The sequence below is a fragment of the Lipophrys pholis genome (assembly GCF_963383615.2).
Source record: "Lipophrys pholis genome assembly, chromosome: 20".
In the NCBI taxonomy this organism is placed as follows: Eukaryota; Metazoa; Chordata; class Actinopteri; order Blenniiformes; family Blenniidae; genus Lipophrys; species Lipophrys pholis.
In genome coordinates, this window is record NC_137648.1 from 18,873,734 (window position 1) to 18,885,960 (window position 12,227).

Here is a 12,227-nt window from a genome sequence, read left to right on the forward strand (position 1 = left end):
CAAAGGCAATACACAGACTAACAAATAAAGTTAATGATAACACCCACAGCAGCCGCTGTCACTCGAACGGCTGGAAAATGATCCTGAAAGCAAACAGAACTTGTACAAAGACTCATAAAAAGTCTTTTTTTGGTGTCATTTATTCCAGATTTTACACACGTACAGCGAGGAAAACACCCTTCCATTCACAAACAATCTGGATTCCCCAGTACGCCAATCTAACCAGGCTTTAACTGGATGATGTTACAAGCCCGAGCACGACTGATTTTCTTTCTGCCTTTCTGGTTTCATTACTTTGTTAAGCCGTGCACACTTTGCTGTTGGGAGGCAGAGGATCTTTGAGTCATCAGTTTGCCTCACTGCAGGAAGGTAAAAAACAAAAAAACACACACACACACACACACGCACACACACACACACACACACACACACACACACACACACACACACACACACACACACACACACACATACACACAGAGAGTCAACATATTTCGGAGTGGGAAGGGAAAAAAAATAATACTCCCGAGAGACAAGGACACACTGAAGTCGTGCCCACATATCAGCCTGCCATCGCTTTATGGAAAGATTCTGAGAAGCTGGAGGTGATTTCTTACCCCACCTGGCATGTTTATGGCTCAGGCTGTGGCCGAGCGAATGTGTGTAGGTCAGTGTGTGTGTGTGTGTGTGTGTGTGAGTGTGTCCCTATAGATATGAGTTACCGTGCGCCGGCGTCTGTGGTGTCATTGGTCTATAGGTGGGCTCAGGTCCAAAACAGCCTCAGAGGAAGAATAACATTATGGTAAATGTGCAGCTTCATTCTGTTACATCAGCGGACACTAGATGAGGAGTCATAATTCACGACGTGATTACATCTCCCATTAGGCATGACTCAGTCTTTTAGCCTGAGACGACACATAGTTTATCATCGTGGGACACGTTTACTCAACTGTGGATTCCTCCTGATTTTTCAATGCTGCTCATTGGTTGATGTATAAATAAATATAGCTCAGCAAGTGTCCCGCTAGTAATCATTATCTGGGCCTGTTTGTTTTCACTGAGGTCTCGGCGGTGTGGGGATGGACTGCACTTCTCGATCCCAGCGTCCTCGCAGCGCGTCCTCTCTCCCTGACCCATGTAATGCCCCCCCCCAGTCTGTTAGCGCGGCGTCGTTCCTCCGCCGTCTAACAAGCTGCCATTAATAAATCATGCTTTGCTCATTACCCGGGCCCTGTTATCAGCTTGTGTCGGTGAAATTGATGCCGTCCGTGCACGTCTTCGCCCTCATTTCTGTCCCTCGCATCTTCGCCAGGCATCACAGTCAGTGGTTCGTCTCCCCGCCGTCACGTCCTTTCTCCTCATCAGCTACTTCGCTTGGTGCCGCTGCTTTTGTTTTTAACCCATTCAACCAAAAGGTGATGGAAAGTGTGTAAAAGCACACCCGTCCGATGACAGGCTCAAAAATATTATTACCCTTTAAATGAAAACATCAATTTACTTCATCCAGAGCTTTGATTAAAGTCATACATCAGTACGACTCACTTTCGGAACGCACATGTCCCAAGATCAAGTTGGCGAGGCCACGACTGTTCCCAATTAGCCCCGCCACTCATTTCGTTCCCAGAGGCTCTTCTTCTCCATTACGCCTAATGAGATCTTTTCAGAGAAAACAGCCTCAAGGCCAACTCTTCCTATCAGACCATTTTTAGTTAAGCCTTTACAGTAAGCCGCTTTGCCATTGGTCGGGATTGAAAATAAGTCCGGCTGCCCATTTGAATGCAGATGTTAAGGACCAAGCCCTGGCGAGCCGAGGCAAACATTCGCCAGCACAGACCTCGCTGCCATCCGCTGTTTTCCTCATCCAGCGCTGGCATGGTCGCGCCGCTCGCCCGGCACAGAGGAAATCAGCTCCTGCGTTTTTTTTTTAAAGGGGAACCATCTGAAGCTGACAGGATTTGATTTTTTGTTTCTATTCTCCGACCCAAAATAAATCTGGGACTTAATGTAAAAGCCCCTTGAGCCTGTCAACAGGAACAAACGTATTCTGTGTCCGCATGTCTTTTTTGTTAAGTCTCCAGCCATCCAAATCCGAGAGAGAGCGAGAGAATAGTGTGGTGGAACATCACTTATTGCTCCCATCTGGTTTTGTCCTCCTACCTCTGCATGTGGAGGGAATGAATGACGTCCCTTCTGTGGCACGCACATGTCCCTTTTTACTAATCTTTGCACACTTAGAGGTACTCAATTTAAAGAATATGGTTTAAATCAAGCGCAGTCAGAAAAAAACTAATGCTTTTACTGATTTACCAGGCCAGGCATAATGTTGAATTACTATGTATGACTATAACGAGAACAATCTAGTTGTGTAGGGTCACCTTTTACCATAAATTGTAGAGTCAATTATTAGCTGTGCAGCCGTTCATTTGCACTAACAGAAGCTCAGACTCACAGGGTCCGAAGCCTCCGTGGCCCTGTTACTGCTGGCCCTGACTGAAACACCACCGCACGCTACTGTTGGTTGATTGGTGGGTTGATTTGCTGGTTGCTTGGTTGGTTGCTTCATTGGTTGATGAGTTGGTTGGTTGATGAGTTGGTTGGTTGGTTGGTTGGCTGATCAGTCAGTAGGATTAGGAATTCTTATGACTGTTTTAGCTTTGCTAAACACAGATTGCCTGTTGTCTGCACACCGATTTCATTGTTTATTCTGACTCTCTTAAAACCGGACAGCACTGAAAAATCTTTTGACAACTCCAGCACAGTGCTAAGACGAGTGTTTGCGACTTGTTAAACTGTCACCAAGATGTGATATTTGACGCCTTTTTAATTGTTTCAATTGCTCTCTCTGATTTCTCTGGACGTTGTCTGCTCCCGAGGGATTTCCCTGACACTATCTCAGCAAACAATTAGTTGTTTTTTTAACTATGATAACAAAATCTTGATGAGGGTGGAAAAATGAGCAAAATGAAAAGAAGAAGTGCGAAAGAAGAGATGAATCTGATTGACTGAAATGACGGAAACCAATAAATAACCAATCTCGAAGGAGTCGGTCAGGAGTTCACCCTCATCGTTTTTTTTTAATGTTTGCGTATGAACAAAGAAACCATGGTTGTACACAATGAACAAGCAGTTGAATGGCCCAGTGTCATTAAGACTTAAGAGCTTCTGTAATTCTCTAGTTCTAATCGGTTGCTCAATACAGACATCATTAATCACGTGTATATGACATTCTGGTCATGCACTGTATTAACAGAGGCAGTTCATGCACAGTTCAGACGTTCACTTGAAATTCAGGCTAGAGGTGTCTTTCATAAAACAGCATCATTCTAACGGTTAGAATAAGAGATTGTTGTGCGAAATACAGAATCACATGTCATATGAACTTTTCCCTCCACAGTCTCATAACGGAAAATAAAACAGAAAGTCTGGCGTCGACTCACAAGTGACTACTTGGTGTTGGAGTGTGTTTGGAGAGACGTGCTCGTCCTTCTACACTTTGAAAACCCCAGAGCAAAAATGATAAACCGTAAAATAATACGATTTTCACAATGTGATGTGGATAGTGTCATGGAATCGCGTTTATATTGCATTAAACTACTTTTTTTTGGCAGGAATATAATCCGGCATGTTTTATTGCTTGGTCTGTTAACAGGATGTCTCTGAAACGTGTTCGCAGAGTTTGAGCAAATTTGCTTTGTTGGTTTGTTGATATTCTGTTTGTTTGGTTGCTTGTTTGGTTGCTTGTGGCTTAGCTTTTTGACCGGATAACTCAGAAATTTGTTGACAGATTTTGATCAATTTTGCTTTTTTGATTGATTTTCTTTGATTGATTGGTTGGTGGGTGGGTGAGTGGGTGGGTTGGTTGGTTGGTCTGTCTATCAACAGGAACCACTCAGAAGCTTGTCAACAACAGATAATATACAAAGGAAGAAGTGATCGGATCATATTACGGAAAGATGTGGCTTTTAAAATGGTATTGGAAAGTATGAATTCAATCAAATTTAATAGGATGATAGGCTATGTACCGAAGCAGAAGCAAATCCATTTTGAAACTCGGATAATATACTGGATGTTAAATCCGTAGGAAAGTATCAATATCTATAGTATAATCCAAATAATATTTAAGTGTACATAAGTGCTATGGGGAGGGGGCAGCTGGCAGGGGGGAAATGAGTTCTGAGTCCTTTCCTCTTGTATAATTTTTTCACTTTTCTTCCACAAAACTTCTGGATTTATTGAATTACCATCGCTATGTGGGGGCTTCTGTACTCTGTCTTAATGACCAGCTAACTGGGCCTTCCAACTGTTCTCTTAATATTAAATAATTTGGTTAAACCGCTCTGTGGTGCCAGCACTGCGAGATCTGTCAGTGAGCACAACGAGACAGTGAGAGCCTGACCAAATGCTCTACCACTGCCACCTAGAGCACAGATGTGGCACTGCTGAAGTAACATTTTGAATTTTTTTGCCTGTTTTTGCTACGCTTTTTTTGGAGGCAGCTCACCCTGGCTTTGATTTTCTCAAATATGCGCTCGCGCTCACATAAAGGATTTCACTGTTGTCGCTCTTTCTTACACGCCCTTGCACATGCACATACCGACGAGCCGCACCGCGTCCGCTCGGTAATCTACTCAAGACGCCGGTCGCCATCCATCAGAGCCCGTTCCCATCTCACGTCAGACATCAAAGCCGTGCTCCCGTAGAACCTGTTCCGCCAAACGCCGCTCCGCGCGTTTCGGCGGCGTCTGCACGCAACGCCATTACTCCTCATTAACGTCAGCCCGGCCTGTCAGGGTCGGCGTTAACGCTTGTTAGAACTGTTTTTAAACAGAGGGTTTGGGACTCTTTGAAACTCCTCCGCTTTTTTTTAGTGTTACAGATGAGTGGGGTTGTTGGTGGGGTTAAACCGGCTCCGCAGTGGTCAGACTGAGCCCATTTGTTTGCACCGGTGGCTAAAAAAAAATGACATCCGAGCACCGGGGCGAAGCACTGTTCCTCCTCCAGACCTGCACAAGTCCTGGTGAAGTTGGGCAGCAGCTGATCAAAAGCCCCTTTGAAGACCACTCCCGCCACGAGGAACAGAAGCCAGGGTGACATGTTCTTCCTCTCCTGCCAGTGATGCTCACGGCTTTTGAACAGGCACAGACTCGGCTCCCCATCTGCAGGCCTGATGCAAACCAGCCGCTGTCACGCATCCATCACATGGAAATATACCCATGAAGGAGAGACACGCGCCCGGACGATCACTCATGTGCCACTTTGACCCCTCTTCCTCCTTCCCCCCATCGAACTTCTACTACAAGCCCTCCACCAGCAGCTCATGATAAAGCCCTGCATATTTTAAAAGGCGCAATATTTGATATTCAATCTGTATCTCTTTTTCCTCTTGGCTGATTTTGATAGTGTGATTGCGGCCCCACGCTCTATTCAGTGTTCGCCGTTATCCAATAAGCTCTTGTCTCCCATCTCAGGAAATTAAGTTGTCATCCTGTGTCTCTTTCATTAATGTGAAAATCATTTCATTGCTGTTTATTAAATTCCAGGTAGCAGCTGATGAGACTATGGCCAGGGGTGATTTTGATCCTTTTTTTTTTTTTTCCTTTCGGTTAACTCTCCAGCTCGCCTGTGGATTAATAATGCAGGCTTGTGCATTAAAAAACCTTTTCTGTAGAAGTCACTCATGCATGTGAACAAGCTAAGAGCATTACATTATAGCTGTATCTGTCTCAGTTAATCAGCATTGCCTGAACTCTGGAGCGAAAAGTGGCTTACAGCTGCCACCTTGGAATTTTCTCATCATACAAGATGTGCAAAGTCAAATATTAACTGCATTTGAATGTAAAAATCCAGACCAATCGTCATAGAACAGGAAAATGTTATATATGCTGAACAATTTTTGAATAGGGAAAATCTACATAACTGTGTAATTGTGTAGAGTGGACATCAGATTTAATTAGACGTACATGTCCATCCGTCTTTTATCCAACTCGGTCCATTCTGAGTTTTATGTTCAAGAAAATCAACGTGAAAGGAACGTTTTGGGTTTACATGACAATGTTTTGAAAACGACGTCCGTTTGCACTGAGACAACAGAAACACGGAAAACGATGTAGTTAGCATGCCAGGCCACGAGTTGGCGCCGTGGTCTGTTTTTCTAATGAAACTACAAAACACATGTGGGCAGAGAACAATACGCTATAAACATTAACACTGTGAGTACACCGACATTCGTATGGAGAGACGACAACAATGTTAGATTGTTTTAACAGGCGACTCCCAACTATAGAATTTTGTTTTTATTGTCAATTTTGTTGTTATTGTTATTTTTGCCAATCTTCTCATACAGTAGCAGTGTTTCATAAAGAGGCGATTTCCTCCGTGTCCACTGAGATCCACGGACTTTACCAGCACACTGTTCTGCCATGAAATATGTTTGAAAAACTGTATAACATTAATGTAAAATACTAATATGACTGATATTTCACCAAAGAAGACGTGTTTTTTCTCATCCGTCTCCTCTCTTCCGCCCCCTCTAGGTAGATCTTGGGTTTTTGCGGTTCGTCTCGGCCATCGGCACACAGGGAGCCATTTCCCAAGAGACCAGGAAGATCTACTTTGTCAAGTCCTACAAAGTGGACGTCAGCTCTAACGGGGAGGACTGGATCACTTTGAAAGAAGGCTCCAAACAGAAGGTATATGTCTTTAAAACAACTTCTTTTTTTCCACCCAGAAACTATAATCAGGCTATCCAAGTTGGAAAAAAGAAAAAGTGGAAATTGACTTGATTCATAAAGTTCCAATATCCGTTTTGGATATCTTTGCAGCCTCAGTCTCTAAGTGAGATTCATATATGGAAGCTAAATAATAAATACAGTCAGTTTTTGTCATGAAATCGCTCCTGCACATGGCCTCCATTTGGAATGTCCCGTCCCCAACCACCTGACTTGAATTATGTTTGACTCCGAGTTGCCTTTGTGCTCGACTGAAGGGGGAATACCCGGCTATATGTACTGTCTCCTAACATGCAATTATACTCATTTATCTGTGTGGTAATGTACCCATCATCTGTGTAAGTGGGTGGTATTTGCAGCAACCAAAAGAAAAAAAATAAAGTCGCAGCTCTGAAGCGGCGACTGTGAAGAAATGCTGCCTCTGTTTTACGTCAAGGAGCCGTCAAGTCGTCGTTAAAAAAAAAACCCAGCGATGACAAAAGACTTGACAAGCAAGACTTAGAGGGGATCGGAGAGGCTGGAAGCAGGAGAGACTCTCAAGTGTTTGAGCAGCTGGCAGGGGTGGCGTCCAGGAGAAGAGTTGGTGATGCTTGACCGGAGCGCGACAGGCCGTGGCCATCGATCGCTGATCGGCCCTCGTCAAACAGGCCAGGTCTGCGTCCGTCCGAGGAAGGCGTGTGTCTGGACAGTTTGCGTGACTTGTAAATACCGCGGGGACATTTTTCTTGAGTGAAAAAAAATGAAATAAAGTTCTCACCAGTGACAGGGGAACATCCAAGCTGGTGTGTTTGTGCTTGCCGTGTACATGCGACTCCTTTATGGCTCTCTCCAAAGTACACGGTCCCCTCTGTAAAGTGGCAGCGGTAAGCCCGGCCTGTGTTCTCCCGGTCTCTAAAGTGCTTTCGCAAAGAGGGGAACCATTTGCTTACATGCTGAGCCTGCAGTTTGCCGTCACTGGAAAAGCCACTTTACCGTCGGCGCGTGGAGACGAGACTCGTGTGACATTTCAGGGAGCTGGATGACTTTGCGGCGATGTGGTTGACAGGTACAGCTCAGCAGTCGGGTGTGTCACAGGGGGGGGGGGGGGGGGTGGGCAGGCTGCGAGGACTAATGGCTAAACCATACATCGCGGATTAGCAGAGGCGCTATTTGCGTGTCCGACCGTCCGACCCCTCTCAGCTGGATTCCTCTCTGCCCCCGCAGCCACACACCCAGAGAGGTCACCGGGTCACGTGGTCACCGTTGTGATTCAATTACCCAGAATGAAGTGTGACGGTCCGCGGGGAGTTTGTTTGGTTGGGTGGCCGGCCTCTTCCTATGGGGCTTGTAAACTGTCAACTGACCCCTGGGGGGGGGGGGGAGAGAACAGTGACATCTGTGACCTTTTAACAAGATACCGCCGTAAAACCTTCACCAAACCTGGAGGTGGAGAGGACATGGAAAGGGCATCTTGAGCCAATCTGGTCCTGTCAGTGTTACACATCCTGCCTCAGGTTTCATAGGAGCAGCAGGTCGGGCCTGCAAGGGCAATTCCAGGAGTAACATGAAAACTTTTAAACAATTTGGTGTGACATTTGGCTTCTATTAAAAAAAAAAAAAAAAAAACTGTTCCAAAGAGCAGCTCCGCAAAGTAAAGATTTCCAATGCCTATTTTAATGTCAATGTCCCGACTGAATAGAGACGAAGGTCAGTCTCTGGGTTTCTTTTTATTCTATCTTATCTCCGTCAGTCATTGGCTGGAAATAAAAAGGAGCCTTTTCTTCACTCGCTCGCTCATTTCGGGATGCCGGCAAGGTCTCTGAGAATTCCTGCGTGTCGACTGAACGCGCTCTGTCAATAACTTTCTCGCTTCCTTCACAGGTTTTCCAAGGCAACACCAACCCGACAGACGTCACCAAGACCGCGCTGCCCAAACCCACCCTGACGCGCTTCATCCGGGTCCGTCCCGTCAGCTGGGAAACCGGCATCGCGCTGCGGTTTGAAGTGTACGGCTGTAAGATATCAGGTTAGTCGCTACTGATGTTGGCATAACGTCAACTTTGGGTCTACATTTGTGTTTTTTTGTTTTCTGCAGGGGGGGGGGGGGCTTACATATAGAGACTTACATACTTCAAAAGGTTTGAAGGGGCAGTGATTTTCAAAAAACATTTGTGTTGAGAGTTTGCATGTTTTTCCCACACATTCGATCCCACAGTTCATAAACATGCATTTGAGGTTAGCTGGCATCTCTAAACCAGGGTTGTCAAACATAACACCCTTCGGCCAAAACCGGCCGACAAGAGGCTCCAATCCGGCCAAAACACCAAGAAAATTGTAAAAAAAAATTAAAAGAAAATTTATTTTTTTTTTTTTAAGAAATTTCTTAAGAGAAGCAGGCACAACACTGAGAACTCTGAGATATTGGTGATGCTGCCATGAATTAGCTTCAGAGCCATCCCGTCAGGGTGAGTTGGTAAAAACACCCATAATGCAACAGTTAAAGGAGGAGTTTCACTGTATTTTGCACAACAAGGTTTTCTAAAAAAAAATTGGCTTCCCATTGAGATTGGAGTCATTTTCAGTGGAAATTGTTTGGTTTTGTGAAAATATAGACGTTTTCATCACGTATACTCTGCGCTATAACAAAGAAAGTTTACATTTAAAAGGTTATGATGAAATTGTTTTACCGTTTCCGACTCACTCAAGATGAAATCAGGCTGAATGTGGCCCGAAACTAAAATGAGTTTGACACCCCTGCTGTAAATCCTACCCACACTCATAGGCCCGAGATAAACAGAGGTGCAGTGTGATGAACAAATATTCGACCTGTTTAATTAATCTGAACTCCTCCAACCACTGGTACCCATGAAAAGTTGTCAGCAGGGATTGGATGGAGTAGAAAGGACTCGGCAACAGAAGCTGACCTCAGTAAAAAAGTCTTTTTCATTACCGATTTCAAGGACGCCGTCCAAGTGTGTTTTTATTTGGGATATGAAGCCCACAAACCACCAGACTTGGCGCCTATGAAAACCAAACAAATGACATCAAAAAGAGTTAAAACCACCAATGGCTCAGCGTTACTCTTGTTGCAGGGCAAGTTGCACAAAACTCCTCTCCTCCTCTTAGATAAGCTTCTACATAATAAAGAGGAAGGAGGATTACCTATTTATGTATGGACGTACCTCTTTCAGTGCACATGGAGCCGGCAGCTGGCAGGCAGAGCGAGCCGGAGCTGGGTGGGCTCTATACGGGCCCATCCCTCCTGCTGATCTCCTCTCAGCCTCCTCTTTACTCTGCAGTCTGGCTTCTGCCTATATAAACCTCTGATTATGGCGACGTTCTTCTCATCTTTTTTGTTGATGTTATTTTAACATGATTGTGTGCGTGCGTGCGTGCGTGCGTGCGTGCGTGCGTGCCTGCGTGCATACGTGCATGTGTGTGTGTGCGTGCGTGCTCCTTTTTTCTATGGCTTCAGCACATCTGTCTGCATCTCCGTGGGATTATAAACATGTGTATTGAATTATAATTAGCTCGGGTGTTTTCTTCTCCCGTACTTAAATAGGGAGCGTACATCTCAAGGACGGGGGGAAAAAATAAATATAAGCAAATTTTTGTGTTTTTAAGAGTCTTGTTAGTTCAGGATTACACCTCGGATTAAATTTAGGGTCAGGATTAGCTTGTTTTATGAAGTGTGTGAGGGCTTTTTTTGTTTTAAAGCGACACATGACACATGCGCACATCAGCGGAGGTCGCTGTGGCTCCGACGAGGTTACAGCAGGGGCGTGTGTTCGGGGCACACGACCAGACCGCCGCTCAGAGCGTAAACACATCACAGGATCGAAGCCACCACAGGGCCTCCGCCATGACGTCAGCACCCCGGGGTGCTCGGGAGACGCTGCCAGCTTCACTGCTTGTCGCAGCGCAGCCAGAGAGGCTCGTGAGGACGACATAAACTCAGTGACTCACTCTGCCCTGCGTTGAGTTACGGCTCCCTGATATCAGATCTTTAATGCAAAAGTTTAGAGTGCCGCCTCGCAAAGTGCTGCCATGTTGGATTCGCACCACGATGTGACTCGGAGGGAAAAAAGTTGAAGGTCTCTATTGTCGTTTGCGTGAGTCGTCGTGTAAACGGAAATGTGTTACCCAGGCCCAGCAGCCTTCGTAGGCATAGAGTTTAGAGAATGAAATGAAAAAATATATATTTTAATCTTAAAATAAAATATAATAAAATGAAATAGTGGAATATTCAACTTTATTACTTATTTATTATTATTTATTTATCTATTATTTGTCGTTTGAAGGGTGATTTGTTAGGCAGCAGTTATAATCATGTAAAAAAAAACACAGTGTAAAAAAAAAAAAAGTGACCAAGATGGCGCCGCCAGAGTGGAAGCTGGTCACAGCAGCTCCATACTTTCTCTGTGTATTTAGTGATTTATAAGTGTTTTTTGTGTACTTTTGTTATTTTTTTCCTGCCACTTCAATCTGTCAAGCCAGTGTGCCACTATGGATGTTAATCTTGGATCTTAATCTTTTTGACGCTGCTTCAGGAGACCCATTCATTCACCGAATATGTTTGCACACATTTGTGCAAAACGCAATAATTTATTGTATTCTGTTAAAACGCGTTATAGTAGAGTGTTTATCTTTTTCTCCATAGAGTATTTTGTATTTTCCGCTTCTTTTTCTCCTGTTTTTGCTGCTGTAACTCGTGAATTTCCCCGTTGTGGGATGAATAAAGTCTAATCTAATCTAAAAACTAGTTTGTAAAAACTCAACAGTCAGTCAGTCAGAAGCCTCAAGAAAGGATGAAGTAAAATACAGCAGCAAGCAGGATAAAAGTGCAGCACACACAGAATAAAATCTAGATTATATATGCAATATAGACAGCTAAAGTGTCCACGATCTGCAAGGCGCTCGTCCTTAAAGCCTCCCAGCCACGTGCCACGCTTGCCGATACAAACACCTACTTATTAATATAATGTTCCACCGCCCAGTTGTTTGTCAATATGCCCAAGCTGTAAAAATATCCCTGATGAACCGCCGAGGCTCCACCCAAACCCTTGAAACGGGCCCATATGGCCCGGCATCGCCGTCGGTCCACAAACATACACACAAGTGTTTGTTCCACTGGGCGTGCCGCTGCGTGGCGTGCCATCTCCGCAAGCGTCTGTGATCGCAGCTGAAGTCCATTACCAGCTCCGCGTGACCCGGGGAGTTCATTCAAGTGTCTAAACTCAGATCAGTCGTCGGCGCGCACACACTCATTGACACACATGTACCTTTTTTTTCCTTTAAGTCCTCCCACTTCAAAAGCGCTGAGCACCGCGGCTTTGCTCCGCCAGGGGCGAGCTCCTCTGATCACTCTCAAACAGATCTTGGCCGAAGACGAAAGAAAGTTGGAGGGAAAAGCCCCGCCAAAAGCACTGGAGAGGCTTCCGCACAGTCAGCATGTGTTACATGAGCTCCACTCTGGACTTTTAGCAGAATGCGGGACCAGAGATTCGTCTCACGGGTTCG

The 12,227-nt window shown here is 45.0% G+C and overlaps 1 protein-coding gene across 3 annotated transcripts in view; it reads left to right on the forward strand.

Moving 5' to 3' along the window:
- The window catches only part of nrp1a (neuropilin 1a), a 79,227-nt gene that overhangs the window by 51,502 nt on the left and 15,498 nt on the right, over nucleotides 1-12,227 (forward strand). For all 3 annotated transcript variants that reach the window (XM_080489171.1, XM_080489173.1, XM_080489172.1), the window contains 2 exons: nucleotides 6,534-6,689; nucleotides 8,589-8,733. In XM_080489171.1, the coding sequence (XP_080345297.1) occupies nucleotides 6,534-6,689; nucleotides 8,589-8,733 (301 nt within the window). The remainder of the gene's footprint in view (nucleotides 1-6,533; nucleotides 6,690-8,588; nucleotides 8,734-12,227) is intronic.